The sequence below is a fragment of the Apis laboriosa genome, unplaced genomic scaffold (genome assembly GCF_014066325.1).
Source record: "Apis laboriosa isolate Shangri-la unplaced genomic scaffold, ASM1406632v1 scaffold11_cov152, whole genome shotgun sequence".
In the NCBI taxonomy this organism is placed as follows: domain Eukaryota; kingdom Metazoa; phylum Arthropoda; class Insecta; order Hymenoptera; family Apidae; genus Apis; species Apis laboriosa.
The window spans coordinates 1,718,347-1,738,585 of record NW_025221020.1 but is presented as its reverse complement, the minus strand read 5'-3'; the positions used below and the strand labels follow the sequence as shown (position 1 = coordinate 1,738,585).

At 38.1% G+C, this 20,239-nt stretch overlaps 1 protein-coding gene across 10 annotated transcripts in view; it reads right to left on the bottom strand.

Moving 5' to 3' along the window:
* Positions 1–18,578, bottom strand: part of LOC122719612 (troponin I-like) — a 28,219-nt gene extending 9,641 nt beyond the window's left edge. For 3 of the 10 annotated variants that reach the window (XM_043945597.1, XM_043945568.1, XM_043945617.1), the window contains exons 1-8: positions 18,457–18,553; positions 16,144–16,187; positions 12,886–12,903; positions 12,314–12,442; positions 11,961–12,084; positions 11,233–11,333; positions 1,102–1,145; positions 856–997 (exon numbers count right to left, since the gene is read on the bottom strand). In XM_043945597.1, the coding sequence (XP_043801532.1) occupies positions 856–997; positions 1,102–1,145; positions 11,233–11,333; positions 11,961–12,084; positions 12,314–12,442; positions 12,886–12,903; positions 16,144–16,158 (573 nt within the window). In that variant the 5' untranslated portion in view covers positions 16,159–16,187; positions 18,457–18,553. Of the gene's footprint in view, positions 1–855; positions 998–1,101; positions 1,146–7,312; positions 7,414–8,175; positions 8,277–9,548; positions 9,650–11,232; positions 11,334–11,960; positions 12,085–12,313; positions 12,443–12,885; positions 12,904–16,143; positions 16,188–18,456 lie in introns of all 10 variants that reach the window. The other 7 variants (XM_043945589.1, XM_043945583.1, XM_043945577.1 and 4 more) reach the window with 7 other exon arrangements.
* Between the last annotated feature and the right edge of the window lie 1,661 nt (positions 18,579–20,239).

The window sequence follows — 20,239 nt, the reverse complement described above, 5'->3', positions numbered from 1 at the left end:
TTTTTTTTTTTTTTTTTTTTTACACGTTTTATCTCATGTTTGTTTTCCGTTTTAAATCTACTTCTTCGTCTGCCACTCTGCCTTCTCGGACTTCTTGGGCTGTGGAGAACAACACAATTGCCTAGTCAACTATCACTACAACTGGGAAGGGGGGGAGAGGGGGGAGAGGGAACTTATTAACGAAAAATGAGGACGGCGTTCCTTTCGAGATCGGAGATCGACCGATTATTCGATGTGACAACCGACACATTGTAAATTTCACAATTAATTACGTGCGAATATAAACGATAAAAACGAGGATTGGGAACGAATCGGTTGATCTCCAACTGGAAAGGAAGGGCGCGTCCTACGAATAAAATTCTACGAATACAATACAGGGAAAAAAAAAACCTGCTGATCGGGTTTTTATACACGGAAAGAAAACCAGAGCCACAAAAACTGTCTTTCTCAATGGCTGGAAAAAAAACGTGAATGTGTCACCCACCCGTCGTATGGCGAAAAAGAAAACAAAAAGAAGAAGAAGAAGAAGAAGAAGAAGAAGAAGAGGAAAAAGAGAAAAAATATTCGTGTCAAAAATCAAAATTCCAAAAAAAAATTATACGATCTCGCTCGTGTAAATACAAGACTGAAATTTAATCGTCAAACGTCAAAGAACATATAGGAGTGTCATCGCCTTGTATTCCTACGAGCAAGAAAAGAAAAAAGAAAGATCCGAGAGAGATGAAGAAAAAGAAGGAAAAATGTGATTGCCATCGACGGGGAGGTTAGGAAAAAAAAAAGAAAAAAATGTCTAAAGTTAAGAAAAAGAAAAAAATAAATTTCGACTCGAATTAAATGGAAAACGATCGGTCTTACCTCCTTGTCTTCCTCCTCGAGGGTGAATTCCTTCTTCTTGACCTGTTTAAGCTGGTTACGGAAGTTGAACTCGGCCGCTTTCTTCTGGAGCTTGGCGAACTTGTTCTCGTACTTGGACACTTTCTTCAGTGTTGGTTTCATGCTGAATCACAGAGCGTTGTTACAAGATGCGTGTTACGTATAAGTATATATAACAATTGGATGGAGAAAGAGAAGAGTATACTGCGAAAAAGTAAGTTTACTTACAATTTACCTCGGAGGTCGTTCACCTGGCTGTTCAAGTCGGCGATCTGCAGCGATCGAACGAATTTCGTATTAGATTTAAGTTTCGTGTTGAGATCGAAACGAGAATCGTGATCATGCTTGTTTCTCGTTTAATCGAGGTAAACTGAGAGGAAAATCGAATGGGAACGACAATGACCCTCTGAAAACTTATCTTGTCTTTATAATAAATATTTAGAAGAGAGAAACTTGAAGAAAAAATCGCTTTAAAAATCTTTAGACGAATCGAAATTAATCGAATCCCCATTTCTTTTTTTTTTTTTCCGAGAGGGCAATCGTTCGTCGACTTTACTCCAATGGGATAAAAAACGCCGATGGAGGAATGGGATAATTACGTAGAGAATAAGAAAAGAGGCAGTTCTTCGATTGGTTTTTCTTTTTTTTTTTTTTTTTTTTTTTTTAATCACAATTGGCGCAAATTCACAATTGCCGGCAAAAACGAAGAAAAAGAAAACGCACACTCAACGACACAATGCGGGCAAAATCGAAAAAAGAAAATGGGAAAAAAGCAAAGCGGAATGGACACGTTACATCAGAGATCAAAACCGTGTCAGTCAGGCGGACGAAATAGAAGACAGAGAAGATATTCTGGAGCAGAAATAAGCATGCGACCTGCGTGCCAGAAGCAGGCGGGGATCATGGCTTTATGGTGTGTGTGCACGTTTTATGAAGGATACGGTGATGTTCGGTTAGCGAGGTTATCACTCTCGACGATAAATTGGTTTGGCCGAATTAACTGCAATGCCGGGTACAACAATGTAACGATGAGGGGAGGGAAGAGTCGTCGTGGTTGGAAGGGACACGGACGGACGAGAGATTATCGATGCAAAAGAAAGAAAAAAGAAAAAGGAATATTGGAAAGAGAAAAAAACTAAACTAAACGAGTAAATCAAACCTGTATATACACGTATACATATATACATATACAGCCTGTTCAACGTCCCCCCACAGACAAAAAAAAATTGAACTGAAGGAGAAATGGCAAAGTTAGGCTATCGATCGAAATTAAACCTCTTGTATATTATATAATTTAATCGTCGTTTCAACGAAAATTGAATTCGATGAATACTTCTATTGCGGCGATTTTAAAAAGCCATTTTACACGAAAGAGGGGGGGGGGCGGCTTTCATTCGAAGGGAAAACCGACACGTTTTTCCTTTTTTTTTTTTTTTATTTCCCACGTGACGATTAGAGATTATCGAAATCAATAAATTTATTAATTATTTAATTCAATAAAATTAATAAATTTTTAAAAACCGTATTAGAATAAATTTCCCCGTGATCTTTATTTAAACTCGTTGTCAACTTTGCGTTATATCGAAATAAACGAGAATTGACGAGAAGCGTGCCAATATATCTAAACTGTTTCTAAATCTGAATGTTTAAAACCAGTTTATATAATCTTTTCCCCATTTTTCTGAAAAAGTTTCCCGCTTCTTATTCTTTTTTCTAAGGACCCTTCGAACAAATTGATTTTCGAACAGCTACGCTCGAACGAGCGTTGTTCTCGGCTTCAAAACTTCCTCCGGAAGCCACTTGTCGGATTCTTTCTCCGCTCTCCCTGTTCCGGCCGTTCCCTTTCCCGTTTCGTCCCCGCCGTTTTCGCGGTTCACTCACCGCGAGAAAGGCGGCCGGAGTCGGTCAGAGGGAGGTGAGGGGGGGTGGAAGAAAGGGAACGAAAGAACGAACGAATCAGAGACGAAAAGAGTGAAAAAACAAGGGGGAGAAATACACGTATCACGCTATATACACTGTATACATAGGGGGAGGGGAAAACGAGAGATGTAGAGAGAGAGAGAGAGAGAGAGAGAGAATTGTTGCGGTGATAGGAACATAGGTGAATCTCATTCTAGTGCCAATCAAGAGGGAGGAGCTGGTCACGATCAGCTCTTCGTCCACAGAGGGGTGATGAGAAAAGAAAAGAAGTAAAAAATTCCACTACAATCCCTTTCCTGGCCGAATAGAAATTCTGTTCCTCTCTCCAAACGAGCGAATTTTCACCGGCCGACTCTTTCATTCTCTCTTCTTCTTCGTGCCTCGTTTTCGCACGAAGACGATCCGCGACTCCCTTCCGTCCTTCCCGTTCTTAAAGATGGACGGAAAATGGAAGATGTATCGAGGCGGGAACAGACAGGAACAGACTTCCGCCGGAAGGAAAGGATCCGCTATTTACAGGCCCAATTGAACACCATGACAAGAGGACAGTGACAGAGTCGGTGGTGGTGCGTGCGAATCGGTGCAAAATCATTTTCGCTCGTGAACAACCGATCTATCGATCATCATATCACGTAGACGCGTGTACGTGTTTCTCTTACTTTCACGTCTCTTCCACGGGACGACAACATAGGGAGAACAAGAACAACAACAGCAATAAGAACAAGAACAAGAACAAGAAGAACAAAAAGAAGAAGAAGAAGAAGAAGAAGAAAATTGTGTATCGTTTTCACGATCACAGACAGAAGGAGACAGAAGGTTGATTTACACGCGTGGTTGATCAGACCAGAAAAAAAGAAAAAAGAAAAAAGAAAAAAAAGAAAACAAGAGGCGACAATAATAAGGAGGGCGGAGGGTTCCGGAGAATTTTCACAGCATGGCACTTCGCTCTCTCGTGATATTTTTCTCACTTGGTTTCTCAAGATGGCCCACCTTCGTGAGAGTTAACAGTGGAATCAAGATGAAAAAAAAAGCGTGGGAAAAGGGAGGTAGTAATACAATACAACCAGCGTTTTGATTATCTACATTTTGGGGGCGGGGGGTAGGGGCGCAGTTACGATATAATACACGGAGTATATCTACATACATACACATATATATATATATATATATGTGTTTCAAACACATCTGCGATCAAAAATTCCAAGGGGAAGTAATGTATTCAAAAAATAAAGAGGGGGGTGGGGGGAGAAAGGGGGCAGCGAACGTTTTCGAAAATTGCAAAAATATTTCCTTCTACGTACGTACCTACGTCGTTCTTGCTCAAATGTCATCTTAATTTTATATTGCGTTTCTCTCAACGCTTCGATCTCTAATCGAAGCGTCTTTCATTTTTTTACGTTACAAGAAGTGTATATACTTGGAATATTGTATATTCGATACAATAACGGCCGTCACGGCCGTTAAATTCGTCGTTTTCGTGATTTCGATGTAAATGTATTGAATGTATTATATATATATATATAAATGGAACGAAAAAAGAAAAAGAAAAAAAAGAAAAAAAAAGGGAAAGAAAGATCGTAAAGCGAGGTTTTCCTTTTTTCTTTTCTTCCCTCACGGAGGGGAGGGGGAATATGAAGTGCCACACTTCTCTCTCGCGACGTATAATAATAATAATAATAATAATAATAATAATAATAATAATAATAATAATAAAAATGTACTTGTACGCAAATTCGCAATTAAGCTTCGATAAGCGAGATTAATAAGAGAAATGTGTAACGAGGCAACCGTTTATTGAAGAGAAATATCGGTTTCGATTCGTATCGTGATTGAATTGGCGATCGGCCGGAACCCAAGTTAATAAGAAAATTTACGATATATTGGCGAGTATTGGCGTTTGGTATAGCGTGAAAAAAAAAAAAAAAAAAAAAAAAAGAAAATTGGTCCAAGCTGTTAATTTAGACATCTGTCGAGTCCTATAGAGAATTCCTACACCTCTCGTTGCGCGTGGTCGCACGTCGCGATAAAGGAATTAAATTTGAAACTTTTCTTATTCGGCAAAGAAAAATCTGTGGCGATCGAGTTAATCGAAACGCCACAATTGCTTCGATCCAGACCGATTTCAATTTTATATGCAATTCGATCGTCGTAGAAATCATCACGTTGTGTGTAGAAATATCTTGTGCGAAGAAAGATAAATTATTTTAATCGATTTAATTATTATTTACGATTTATTATTTAAAAAATTTCCTCGAGATCGATTACTCTGTTTACACATTATAACATAAATAATTCGAAATAATTGGTCGTTAGTAGGGAGCACAAGCCAAGCAAAATAATCAAATCGAATAAAGAAGAAGAAGGGTAGCAGATAAACGGTATCGTCGAAAAAAAAGTTGAGATCGCAGGGGGGGGTGTAGTGGGAGAGAAGAAACGCAAAAGAAGCAACAGAAAAAAGAATAAAAGATCGAAGTAGACAGAGAGAGAGAGAGAGAGAGAGAAAGAGAGAGAGAGAGAAGAAAAAGAGAGAGGTAGAGATCAACGATGAGGGGGCGGAGGATGATGCAGAAGAGCAAAAACACAATAATTGAATAGAAGCGAGCAAAGAGGGGGGCAAAAACACGAAGAAGAAGACGTGAAATATACAATGGTGGCCGATAACGATTTTTTTTTTTTTTCTTCTTCTTTTTCGCATTCCTTCTGATTTTCTTCCGATTTTGCACCGTACACCCACGCACGCACACGCGCACACACACGCGCGTAGTCTCACGCACACGCGTTTTGAATCACGCGTGAGATTTTTTTTCGAAAGGGATCAACTCAGCCCCTTCATGATGTGTTCTTTTTTTTTTTTTTCCTCCCTTGACTTGTGTATGCGCAATTCTTTTTTTTTTATATTTTATAAGAAAAAAAAAAAAAGAAAAAAAAAGAAAGAAAGAAAGAAACTGGAAAGAGACAGAGAGAGAGAGAGAGAGAGAGAGAGAGAGAAAGAGAAAAAAGGGGGAAAAAGAATGATCGGAACAAAAAAGAGAAAAAAACTAGAAAAAAAAAAGAAACTAAAAAACGAAAAAAAGAATCGAGGGGGTTCAACCAATCGTTCTTCAATTCATTTTTTCTTTTTTTTTTTTTTTTTTGGGAAACAACGCGAATTTCTCATTTCACGATTCGTTTTTCTCGGCAAGAGAACGCGTTATGCGGTCGAGAGAGAAAGGGGGCGGGGGGGGAGGAAAAAATCGATTGTCGCGATCTCGATCGAGCGACGAAACGATCGTCTGGCAAAATCATCAGAGATATATACCCGTGATACTCGAGGAAAAATTGAACGAACGGGCGCACATCGAAACGATGGACCGACAATCGTCCCCTCCATAAGCTTGCCCAGCCCTGATTCCAATATTTCTCGCGGGAAGCTTTCGTTTTTTCTTGGCTGGTGGTTAGTTAGAAAAAGCATAGGGAAGCCTATGTCTGCGTTACATATGGTTAGAGTGAGAGAAAGAGATAGAGAGATGGAAATAAAATAATAGATAGAAATTATAGAGATATAGAAAGAAAAGAGCGTGTAAATCGGACGGATATATTCTATATATATATATATATATCTATAAATGATGAATGTGGAGAAAGTGAAAAAAAGAGAGAAAGAAAGGCGGAAAAAAGAAGAAGAAGAAGAAAAAGATAAAGGAAGATGAATAAATCGACGACGTTTCATCGAAGAAAGAAAAATGGAAAAAATAGAAGAGATGAAGAAGGAAAGAGAAAGAGAGAGAGAGAAAGAGAGAAAAAGAGCGATTGAAGAGTGAAGGGCAAAAAAATTTATGTTTTAATCGAGGCACTTCATATTCATTTCGCGAAAAAAGAAAAAAGTTTTGTTCTTTTTAATTTTTATTATTATTTTTTTTTCTTCTTTTATATATATAGGAATCTATATGAGATAATTTGAAAAGAAAAACTTGGAAAAAAGAGAGAAAAGGATAAAAATGTTAAAATCCCCGATACAGGACTGACCAAGATTATACAGTATGGAGTAAAATTGGTTGTAAACCGACGAGATTACAAGAGTGAAAGGCAAAATGATATTTGTTCTCGCGTTCGTTTTGTCTCCGTTTGCCAAAAAAGAAAAAAAAAAAAAAAAAAAAGAAAGAAAAAAGATAAAAGAGAGTTTTTTCTTTGCTTTTATTTCATTGTTCGATTTTTAACTTGTCGAAAAAGCCACTCAACGTGTTCTCCAAGAGAAACATCGTGAAAGAGAGAGAGAGAGAGAGAGAGAAAGAGAAAGAGAGAGAAATAGAGAGAGAGAGAGAGAGAGAGAAAAAAACTCAAATAAAAAACGTATATGTACAGAAAGAGGGTGGAAACAACGAGAGACAACGCGAAGAGAGAAATTCAGAGAGGGGGGGGTTGCACAAAAGAAACGTGCGACTGATGGTTGCTCTCTTTCTCCTCGCATTGTTCACCGTTTTTTTCTATTTTTTTTTATTTTTTTTTTTTTTTGCTGCTTTCTTTTATTTATCTCCTGTACCTCGTAATCCCTTTTCCGAACTTCACGCTCCAAATCCCACTTCTGACCCTCACAAAGGTAGACGCGGTCGTAATACATTTGGCAAATCTCCCTCAAATCGTCTACAAAGAACATGGAGTGTCTCTCAGATATCTTCCACTCGTGATACGTTACTTTCACTAAATAGCCAGGAGGCGGGACGAGGGAAAGAGAGATTTTTATCTTTCATTTTCTCCTCTGAAATATATATTTACACGTATACACACACACACATATATATATATACATATCAAAGATTAATCAATCTTGCAAATTTTATAGAAAATAAAAGTCTCTCGTTCCGCTCGTGCGGACAATAAAAGTCGCATAGGAATCGAATGACCGATCGTTTTTTTTTTTTTTTGCTACGATTCGAACGCGAACGTGACCTGCTCTGAAATCTCTCCTTTTTGTTCAAATAGAAACTGTCCTATTTGACCTCCATTTGTCCATCGAGACGTATACGAAGCTACACTCCCTTGTAAACGCTTCCCTCGAAACTTCAATCTTCGCGACCATTGTCGATGAAATTTGAGGGTAACGAGCAGCCTCGAAATGAATATACATATATGTATATATAAATTGAAAATTCTGAAAGTATTTCTCTCCGAGATAGAGGAGAGAGAGAGAGAGAGAGAGAGAGAGAGAGAATGTGTGAAATTTCGAGGGTGCGTCGACCGAGAGGTGTATATATACGTAGAGGACGTCGACCAATCGCATTGCGCGGTCGTAGACGTGGCAAAGTTAAATTAAATCAAAAAAAGAATCACGTGGGAGGCCAGAGATAAAAATAATCTGTGCAGGAGACTCGTTAGGCTTTCTTCAGGCGAGCCGATCGTATTTACCTCGAATTCTTTCAACCTAATTTGCCTCTCGAGGTCAAACTTATCGCCCTCGAGCGCGTATACTCTGTTCCAATATGCCGAACAGATCGTCTGGAGCTCGGCTAAAAGAACAAAAGTTTCAGGATGGAGAGCAAAATGCAAAAAAAAAAAAGAGAGAGAGAGAGAAAGAAAAAAATTGTAGGTAAGAAAAAAATGGGAAGGATGGTTTCGATCCATCCTTCAAATCGATTAACGCGATTAAAACAATCTGTTGTTGTAAACAGATCGTTGATATTCAAAAAATTGTTTTTCCACGAAAAAAAGAGAGAAGTGAAAATGACTCGAAGATTTTTTTCTTACGTTTCTTGCTAATTAAGTTGAATCGTAAAATCGATTCGTAAAAAAATATCTTACCATTTACGGAATACTAAGAAGGGTTGATCATCGCGGATGGAGGATAGAGAATCAAGGGAAATAGAAAAGAAAGAATGAGATTCTCGTGTTTTGAAAGCAAGAAGCACGAAGCTGACAATTGCGTGAACCTAACTCGAGAGTGTGGGAGTCTAGGAGGAGAGGGATGGAGGAAACAAAATTTTATTCGGAATAGTACTGGCGCCGGAAGGTGATCTACGCGCAAATAAACGAAACAAAAATCGAAAAGAAAGAGAGAGAGAGAGAGAGAGAAAAAGGTAAGGAAATAATCGAAAAATAAAATTTCTACTTCAAATCGCTCAAGATAGGATCTAGGTATCAGCGTAGTTACTTATATTATTACTTCACATCTACTGGCTGCGAATTCTACGATATCACGCGTGCCTGCTTTTCTTCTCTTTCTAATCATTATTACGTACGCTCTACGAAGACGTTCTAAACTAGTCAAAAAAAAAAAAAAAGAAATCTTGCGAAATAACTACGTTAGAATTGGTGCGATTAGATGATTCAGTTTCAGCGATGCCTAAGTTTCATCAACGTCGTTAAGATTAATTAACAACAGCCGAAACTTCAATTTCAATTGAAGAAAGAAAAAAAAAAAAGAAAAGAAAAGAAAAGAAAAGAATTAGAATATTACTGTTCACAGCGTTCTTGCAAAAGTTCTTCTAGCAAAAAGAAAAAAAAAATGTCGTTGCGTTACTAATGAGAAAAAAAAAAAAAAAAAAAAAAAAGAAAAAGATTCAAGAACAAAAATAAGATGGAAAAATAAGAGAAAAAAAAAAAACACGATAGAAAAGAAGTGAGAACGGAATAGAGAGAGAGAAAGAGAGAGAGAGAAAAAGAAAGAGAGAGAGAGAGAGAACAAAAAAAAGTTGTCTCTCTGTTTTGTTAATTGCAGCATCGTCTGTTTTTTTTTTTTTTTTTTTTTTTGTTTGTTTTTTGTGCATCGAAAACTTTTCGACCTCGAAATCCTTCTTGGCGACTTCGTACTCAAGGTCGTACTTTTCCCCCTCGAGAGCGATGATCCTCTTATGATACTGGATCAGAATGGACTTCACGTTAGCTGTCAAAATTCCAAGTCACCTTGAAACATACTCCTTTTTCAAAGCAGGATACGGACGATTTTAAAACCGATATGTTTGTGTGTATGTGTGTGTGTGTGTCTTTTGTTGCTCTACACATATTTTTTTTTTCCCCCTCGATATAAATTTTTAATCGACTTGAAACATCGAACGAAAGTGTGTAAGAAAGAACGTGTAAAATAAAATCACACACAATCTCGTGTTGTCATCACTTTTCTCGGTTTGTCATCAACCGGGGAGGAGGAGGGGAGAGAATAGAATAATGTGTGTTTAAAGCAAAGAGGAAGAGGGAGAAGAGGGGAGCGAGTGGTATCGAAGCTGAACGAAATTTGTCAATGAAAGAAAAGTGTGAAGTGTCATCGTTCTATTTTTGAACAGATTCGATCCTGAATTCGAGCGTGAATCCTGAATTGTAATCGCGACACATTAGAAATCGCGATTCACAAAATTTGACAAAATTGAGAAACAGGGGACGGAGGCGATATGGCGATATACATAGAAAGCAAAGAAGTAAAGAAAAAAAAAAAGAGGAGGAGGGGGTTGTAGTATGCCGAGCGTATTAAAATATACACTGGGCGTGTGAAAAATTTCGAAAAATTTCGAAATCAAAACCTCGAGAGTTACCCTTATTATTACCTTTATATAGTAGGTATTATTCTCCGTCGTACACGTATACAGCGTTTTTTTTTTTTTTTTTTNTTTTTTTTTTTTTTTTTTTTTTTGCGACAACTTGTGAGAACACAATCAAAGTTAATAAACGTGAATGATCCACGATGATGCTCTTAGCTTTACCATGTAAAAGAAAGAAAAGAAAGAAAGAAATAGCATTAAAAGAACGAAGAGCAAAGATACAAAATGGTGAAATAGAACGCGCGCACAGATATAAAAATGCGAAACAGAAAAGAAATTGTGCGAAGAGAAAGAATAAGTACAGAGAATAAATAAAGAAATATAGATAGACAGAATAGATAGACAGAATAGATAGACAGAATAGCCGTGTTATGAAAGTGAGAGGAAACCATAGTTGAAAGTAGATAAAACATTATAGAAAATATTATATTTAAATAGAAACATAGAAGATAGACGAAATGCGAAGCTCGCGACACTTGCCCGGATTGCGGCCAGCGTGTGATCGAATTTACTTTAATCGAACCAAGAGCAAAGACGACAAGTTTCTCTAGAAAAAGAAAAGGGGATGGGGGGGAAAATAAAATAAAATATAAAAAAAAAGAGGGGGAAATAAATAAATAAATGGTGGTTAAAGAATAAAAAATAGATTATTTATAAATAATCGCGATTGCGTAAGATCGGTTGCCCTTTTCGAGCTCTATGCCAAACCCAAGTGCCCAAGACAAGATTCGTCATCGCGATTGAATGCAACCGGGCAAGCGCGTCGCATTACTCAAGTGCAACAACATTGAGCATCGTTACGATATATATATATATATATATATATATATATATATATATATATATGCGTGTGTGTGAATGCCACATCGTTATTTGCACGTATAGTAATGTAATTTCTCGCAACATTGTCCTTTCCACCCTCACGGGTAAGTACCTCGTAATCCTTCTTCTTAACAACATATTCGAGGTCGAATTTTTGATCCTCCAATGCTGTGATCCTATTGTGGTACTCGCGCAGCACGCGCTTCAGGGATTCTGTGTGGGACGAAGGTGAAAAAAGATCGGACAGAATTCATCATGTTTTTCTCTTCTTTTTTTTGTTTTTTTCAAACGATCGAAAAATCGCGATCGAAAACGAATTAGATCGAAACGACAGTTGCAGTTTCGAAGTTTATTTGTTATTGCAAATTCACGATCGCAGCGATGGTCGCGATCGGAGGAGGGAAGGGGATCCTCGGAGGGGAATGTTCTATCTTCGCATGTCGACGAATCGACGAGTTTCGAAAAAAGAAAAATTTGTTGTTTCCTCTGCTCGGGGGGAAAAAAACGAAAGAGATGGTCGTCTCGAGAGAACGTGGAACAATATGGGAAAAAGTGTGGAAGCGAAAAAAAAAAAAAAATTACGACAACTGTTCGCTGTATATATCGCGTATATGGATTGCTTCTCTCGCTTCTATCGGTATATTTGTCGGAAAAGAGAAAAAAAGAAAAAAAAAAATATATATATTTCCGCAGACCTTGGGCTCGGGTGTTGTTCGACCCTGACCCGTTCAATTGTTAACACGTCTGTCTGATCACGGCACCGATGAACCGAGAAAAAAACCGCGGTTATCGACGTGTTATCGAGGAGAAATTTTTTTCAAGGGAAAGGCTTTAATGTACCTTCGCTAGCGTCGTCGACGTTCTTCGGCTTTCCGCAACGCTCCTCGATGATGCGCCTCCTCTCGGCCGCCTTTCTCTCTTGTTCCTTCTTCAACTCCTCGGCGGCTTTCTTGCGCAGCAACAACTGAGGGAATACACGCGAATATACGTTAGAACGTCAAATCTCACGGAATTGAATGGAACAAATAATTTCGAGGGAACCGGTTTGAGAAAGAAAGGTTTCGTAGAATAGATTATTCTTGTAAAAAGAAAAAAAAGAAAAGAAAAAGAAAAAGAATATGGAAATAGCTCGTTTGGACACGAATCGTAATAATATTAAGAAAATTAGGGGGATGGACGGAATGCAAACTTACCCTAAGCTTCTTCTTCCTGTCAGGGGTCATGAAACCCTTCTTCGCCTTCTTGGCTTTGGAAGCCTCTTCGAGACGGGCGCGGACCTCCGCCCTCTTTCTGTCCGTCTCCGCCTGTTTCCTCTTCTTTTCCTACATTTTCCGTAAGCGAAACTCCCTTAAAATATCTTATCTGATAACAGATATCCGTAAGCAAACTCGACAAAATCTCATTCCCTAGCAAGTGAAGCGTATTTAATATCCTTATCCTCGCTTTTTGCGATTAAAGTAAAAAAGAGAATAGAGAAACGGATAAAAAGAATGAAAAAAAAAAAGAAAAAAGAAAAAGTAGGCAAGATAATTAAAAAAATTTCGATCGTCGTCACCGATTCGAAGGGTGGAAGGGAAAAGAAATAATCTCGGAAAAACTTTCGAAACGCGACTCGAAACGGGCCCTTGATACGAAAAACTGTCGCAAAAGTCATTCGAGATTAGCGAGACTCGACAAGTTATTGAAAAAGTTCCAGCGACCAGGGCTGTCCTTTTCTGCCCTACTTCAAGTTTCATCGATAGTTCGCCCCCCTTCTCTTACGTACATCCTCGAGACGTTTTCTCTGTAAAGGAAAAAAATAAAAAACGATCGTTAGAAAAATCTTTCCCATCGATATCAGCGGAATACGAAACGTTGGTGGATCGATGGATAAAGATATAAGGAATCGATGAGTGAAATTTTTTAACGGCAGAACGTTTCGAATTCCGCTTTTCGAAATTGTGCCAAGCGCTCGAAAAGAAGCGTGTATTCTTTGCAATAGTGTACGAAATGCTCGAAATGTAAAAAGTGTGCGAAAATATGTTAATCGTGATTCGCAAGTATAGAAAGTGTGCAATAAAGATATCGATAATATTCTTTGCAACAGAAAGTGTTAGTGTAAAAAGTGTGCAAAAATAGGCGAGTGAAAAGTGTAATAAGATCTCAATAATATTCTTTGCGACAATATAGAAAGTGTACAAAAATATGTTAATCGTGATCCATAAATATGGAAAGTATGCGATAAAATCTCGATAATATTCTTTGCAACAATATAGTGTGCAAAAATAATCGTGATTCGCAAGTATAGAAAGTGTGCAATAAAGATATCGATAATATTCTTTGCAACAGAAAGTGTTAGTGTAAAAAGTGTGCAAAAATAGGCGAATATGAAAAGTGTAAGATAAATAAGATCTCAATAATATTATTTGCGACAATATAGAAAGTGTACAAAAATATGTTAATCGTGACTCATAAATATGGAAAGTATGTAATAAAATCTCGATATAAATATTCTTTGCTACAATACAGAAACTGCTAATGTAAAAAGTGTGCAAAAATAATTAATCGTGATTCATAAGTGTGGAAAGTGTGCAATAAGATCTATATAATATTCTTTGCAGCAATATAGCGTGTAAAAATAATCGTGATTCGCAAGTATAGAAAGTGTACTATAAAGATATCGATAATATTCTTTGCAACAGAAAGTGTTAGTGTAAAAAGTGTGCAAAAATAAGCGAGTGAAAAATGTAATAAGATCTCAATAATATTGTTTACGAGAATATAGAAAGTGTAGAAAAATATGTTAATCGTGATCCATAAATATGGAAAGTTTGCAATACTACAACAGTATCGAAAAGTGTAAAAAATGTGCAAATATGAAAAGTGTGCAATAAGATCTCAATATTTTTTGCAACAATATACAAGTATACGAAAATATATTAATCGATGATTCATAAGAATGTGCAATAAGAATAATATTCTTTGCAACGGTATCGAAAGTGCTGCTGTAAAAAATGTGTAAATATGCAATAAAATCTCGATAATATCCTTTGCAACAATACAAGAAACTGCTAATGTGCCGATTCATAAGAGTGAAAACTGTGCAATAAGATCTCGATATAATATTCTTTGCAACAGTGTAGAAACAGTGTTAGTGTAAAAAGTATGCAAAAATAGGCAAGTGTGCAATAGAAGAATCTCGATAAATCTCGTATTTTTGGTTCGTAGAATATTTTGGCATCGAGTGTCACGCGACAATTTGTTCGAGTTTCGCGTTTGTAAATATCGTCGAGTAACATCGATGACACAATATTTAATAATACACATATAAAAACAGGCAGTAAGTATACATGCTGTTGGCACACAAGGATATTAATATTGTCGCGGGAGAATATTCTCCCCGGCAACATTGTAGTAAATCTACGTTACCTCTTTCCGAGTTACTACGTGGCAGCTCGTTTTTCTAGTCAATCTACGTAATACGTTCTATTATCTAATTCCTCGATTACAGGAGAAATAATGACAAAACGTTTCGGACAATTCTTCGTATATCTTGAGAAAGCTACACGAATATTCGAACGGCAACGGGAAAACGACACCCCCTTTTCTCCCCTCCCTCACGAATTGTATCACTTTGATTTACATTTACGAACGAATCCCCAGCCAAGATTTACGAGTTGTCGAAAAGTCTGACGGTATTTTCTTATCTTGAAGGGGGGTGACACCTTCCGTGCCAATTCGAACGCAAAATCGAGGGGGGATGGAGGAAAAGTTGAGAAATACGAGTTATGGTGAATTCTTACAATCACCACCGGTCGGGAAGATGTGTTGCTTACAGGGGAGGAAAAGTTACGGGGGAAGCGTGAAATAGGAGGGAAGATGGTGGAACAAATAAGGTGTATGGCGGGGGTGGCGCGACTCGCGGTGGTAAATAATGTTGAAATAGGGGCGATAAATCAGAGAGGGAAAAGTCTTTCGGGACCGAGGTCTCCCGTAATATTTCCGTATTTATCTTTTATTCCTCGAGGTTGGACGAGGTTGGCGTTCAAGGGGCGCGTACTTTTGCAAATTTTTTGGAATAACTCTTGCGTTATTATCCATCGAGAGAAGAGTTTCGAATAATTTCTCTTCTCGATTTTTCGAGGGGAGTAAAATTGTCCGAGAGAAGATTCGATTCTTTCCATCCTCGAAAAATCGCGTTAAATCGATCGAGGAAAAATTCGGTCTCTCGCGAAGGAAGGAAAAAAAAAAAGAAAAAAAAAATGGAACGTTTCGCAAAAAGGGAAGAAAGAATTGCGAGGAATAAAATTCTCCTCGTGTTGTATCTATTCTATCCGTGGGACGCAATAGAAGAATGTATCAATGCACAGTTTATATTAAGTTTGGTTGAAAAGAAAAATATATAGGACTCGGTCGGTTTGAAGTCCAATCCAAAGGCTGCCTCGTTATCGAGAGCCTTTTGTTAATCGTCATACAAAAAAGAACACTAAAATCTACGTGACAAAATACAGGATTATAAAATATTATGTTAAAAAAAAAAAAATTCCAAGGTGAAAAAAAAGTCGACACGTTCACGTTCAGACTGAGGTGTGGTTTCGAAAAATTAGATTAATAGATCAATATCGCTTTCCTATCAATTAATCATCATTTAAACGGTCAACGACGAAAACGACGACGATTCATTTCACGGCAATTTCACAAGCAAAAAGCGCACGAGCGATGCGTACCTTTCAACGACGTTAACTGTTTACTGCAGGTGATCCGAGGTGAAAAAAAACGACGGGAGGACCCATCGGATCCATTTTTCGTGGAAAGCCGTGGAGATCGACGAGGACGACCGTGATGATGAGAGGCGCATGAAAATGAGGAGAAAAATAATCGGTCAAGATTAATTTGCACGTTTTCCCCGATGAGAAGAAAAGAAAAAAAAAAAAAAAAATAAAAAGAAAAGAAAAGAAAAAACCATCTCGCGCAGCGCAGCATCCTGCGTAGAGGAAACGATTTCCCTCGGAGGGAAAATTTTTCCTACGAATACCCACCTAACCTCGTCGTCCGCCATCGTGGTACCTGGCTGCTACACCCGTCTACCTAAAAATAAAGCGCAGAGGGGGATGTTTCACGTATCCGTGGCAAAATAACTAATATTCGTTCGCATTGCGTCAGAGGATACGCGATCGTATTAAAATACGATCGTTTCACGGTGACACGGATTATGCATACGGGGCGAACAAACGCAAACATTGCAACGCGTTAAATATAAACCGCGGGGGAAAAAGGAGGATGAGAGGGGGAGGGAGAGTGGGGGAAGGTTGATTTTCGATTTACGTCGTTGAGGGGAATTTTTTTTTTTTTTCTTTTTCGTTGGACTGTTATCGAATCTGTAAATCGACGCGATAAATCCTACCTTCTGAACGTAAATTTTACGTTCTCTTCGCTCTCTCTCTCTCTCTCTCTTTCGATGCAGGAGAGAGAGAGAGAGAGAGCGAAGGTATAGAATATCCGGTGCTCGAAAATAGACGCGGCCCGTCCCCACTTTTCGATCCGTCGCCGAGACGTCGCTACGTCGACGATCCAAATTTGGATGCAACGACCCGCTAGATCTCTCTCTCTCTCTCTCTCTTTCTCGTATTCCTCGACGCTGCTCGATTCGATGGCGAAAAACAGATCGAACGGTGAAGGGAAAGTCGAGGGAAGGAAGGATTTCGATAACGTGGAAATACGTTATTTCCACGATATGGAAATCGTTGCGATGTATTTTCTTCTTCTTCTTCTTCTTCTTCTTCTTCTTGGAAATAGAGAAGAGAAGTTTATACGACGCGAGATTGAGATTGATATTTAAACATCAAGAAAGAATAAATTGCCTTTTTGCCTAATTCGAGTGATACGACTCGAGTAAAAAAAGTAATGAAGGAAGTCGTCGGTGATTAATGGGAAAGTAATTCGCTTTCTTGGCAAACAACGACGCTAATAAATCAGAGATAAACGTTTGAAAATAGATATAAAGAAATAAATTCGCCAATTTTCTAATAATTCGATCTGTTCGATTTCAATATACTCAAAATTTCCATTTCCGAAGGGTGAGGGGGAAAAAAAGAGAAACGTCGATTGTCGCCTTAATCGAACGAGGATTTATCCTTCCATTAGTTAGCGATAAATTTTACTAATAATTTTAACGAAATCGCCTTCGACCTTCGATAATTCAAATTATTTCTTTCAATCAACAGCCAAAATCTGTTGAAATAAAAAAACGAGAATTCGCCTCGAGATCTCCTGTCCAAGGAAATTTCATTCGATCACCGGCAAACCGCTTTAAATTTGTAATGGACGATCGCTCTCGCTAAGTATAGATTCCCCCCTTTCGTTCGAGCCATTCCAAGACACGTCCCAGAGTTGCCGCGATCGAGTATGCCTCGTCTCCGATGTCAAAGAGGATCCGTAAAAATAGAAAACACGCGGAAAAAAAAAATGTATATATAGCTCGTGCGAGATCCTCTCTCTCTAGAGAATAATAATAATAATAATAATAATAATAATAATAATAATAACAATAATAATAATAATAACAATAATAATAGTAATAATAATAATACGTATTTCTTTCCTTTTTCTTCTCGGAGAAAAAAAGTGGAGCACCGGTCGAAGCACGAAACACCGTTATCGCTGTTTTTTTTCGCGATTCCTGAGAATCGAAGAAAAGAAACGAGCGGCGAGCGACGAATGGTATATATAAAGCTCGAAAGATTCGACTCTGTTTGTCGGAATGATAAATTGCGAGAGCAAATAGAGAGCGTTATATCGGTCAAGAAGATATCGAGTAATCGTGGCGGAATACTAGTGCAAGGCTGTTTACGTAGATCGGTTTGAGTTCACGATGAGCGATCTTCGTCCCTCTCTCGAATAAAAGAAGAGAGGAAAGATTGAAACGCGAGTTTTATAGAAATGGAAGCGGAAGATTACGGGTTTCGCATTATCGGTGAAAATGTTCGAAATTACGTGGATCGAACATTTGAGAGGAGAAAAGAGTTCGCCTCTCCCCGCGAGAAGAAAAGATTGGAAGAGATGGCGATTCACACGCGAGTGAAAAAGAAGAAGAAGAAGAAGAAGAAGAAGAAGAAAAACGTCACAGTTTTTGGAGGCACACTCGTGACCTTGAAAAGCGTCTCGTCTCGCGGTTGAACACCTCTGCAGCACTGACACTCGAGGATACGGCGGAGAAAAAGAGGTGGTTCTTTCGAAGAGAGAGGAGATCCTTAGGGTCGGCGCCCAGGCAGAGAAATCCTGAAGGGGATCGATCTATCGGAGGATTATGCGGACGCGTCCTCCAGAGTTTTTTCCCGCTCGAGGATTGTGGGCTTACCTTGAGAAGAACTATTCGCTGGCTGCGACTGGCCAACCGGACCTTAAGCAGCTGACTGTGCGATCGTGGATCCCTAGCCGACGTCGTGAGCCTCCATCGTGGCCTGTTCACGTGGTAGTGGCCGACCAATGACGGCTCGCCATTGGTCGCAAGCATTTTTAGGCGAGAGCTATGCCCGCTCCGCTTGCTGCCAAAAATAATCGGAAACTGAAGCCGGGCCCGCTTCGTCGCTCGCTCGGCAACCCGCGAACCGAACCTCGCGCTTTTCTTCCTCCACATTCTTGATTAAGTATGTTATGCGTGTCGGGAAGAAGAAGAAGAAGAAGACGGGTTTTCCTCATTTCCTCATTTCGCGCTTCCGACAAAGATCGATCAGAGCAGACGAATCGTCGCCAATTAAATAAACAATCGTTTCTTATTACTTAAGAAACGATTAGACACGTCGAAACGATAGAATTCTCGAATTTTCGAAAAGCGTTTTTTAGAGATTTACGAGAACGAAGAAATGCTGGAGCGTTGCTTTGTTGCTTTTCGAAGGATAAGAAGGATTTTTTCGCGTGAAAGAATTGATTAATGAAAGATTCGGATAATTGGTCGAAAGTGAAAAATTTAATCTAAGGTGGAGCAACAATGTACGATCGTATCTCGAAAACACGGCGAAGATATTATTAACGGGCCGTTCTGGATTTTGGGTGTGCCAGCTGTTTGGCACTAAACGCGGCAACGCTGACGGAAACATCGTCGTTTAAACGTAACGCTTATGATTCTACCTGATATTATATCTTCCCTGACTTTTAATAGGTCTCGTGATACCCGTAAAGATGATTTAATTATTTCCAGCGAGGCTATTTCTAAACTTTGTATTTTCAAAATTCTATTTCGAAGCGTTGAATTGCATCGCTTGAAATTTAAACGGAAATATCCGTCCAATTTTGCGAGTTTTCAAATTTAAGTAAAATTAAAAGAATATTCGAATGAAGATATATTATATAAAATGTTTGGAAAAACCAGATATTGTACATTTTCTGAATATACCATCGAAGCTATTTATAGGATTTTCATTGATGTTCAGAACTATACGGCTAAAGTAGGAAACGGTGGGTTAAGTAGAATGGTCCTGTTTCTACAGACAGGTAGTACGTATCGACGCTTAGTCGGACGAGAGGGCAATGTTGATAACGTAGAACTCTGCAACAGGCGTAGAACAAGTACAGCAAGGTTTTAACATCTTATGGAAAATGGGTTGAAATACCGACCTTAAAGAAGAGAGAAGATTTTTTTTTTGTTATTAAAATTATAGTATCAATATTTGAATGTAATTATTTGAATTAAAATATTCTATATTGATTATTAAAGCTCATTTGTGTTAACCGATATATTCAAAATTTAATAAGTTATTCTTGCTACATATTTTTACCATAGTGGATTTCCATCTGAATGTATACTCTTTGAAAACTGATCTTTAATTAGAAAGATTACATATTTAGTTACTTGTTCAAAATTTTAAGAATTTCCTTTCGATCGCAATTAATCTTAACAATCTTAACATTAGTTTACAATTTTTTTTAAGTATATAATCAATACGAAATACATGAACATTTTATATATTAATGCGTGTATTATTTCTTCTCTTACGATACAAACATCAATCCTTCCATTCAAAAAAGAAAGATGTATTTTCTTCTAGCAAAAATAGCTGCACATTTAATTCAACAACAATCCAGCTTCAATAAGACGTTAAAATAAATAAAAAAGAAAAGAAAAAAAAATACATTGAAAAACG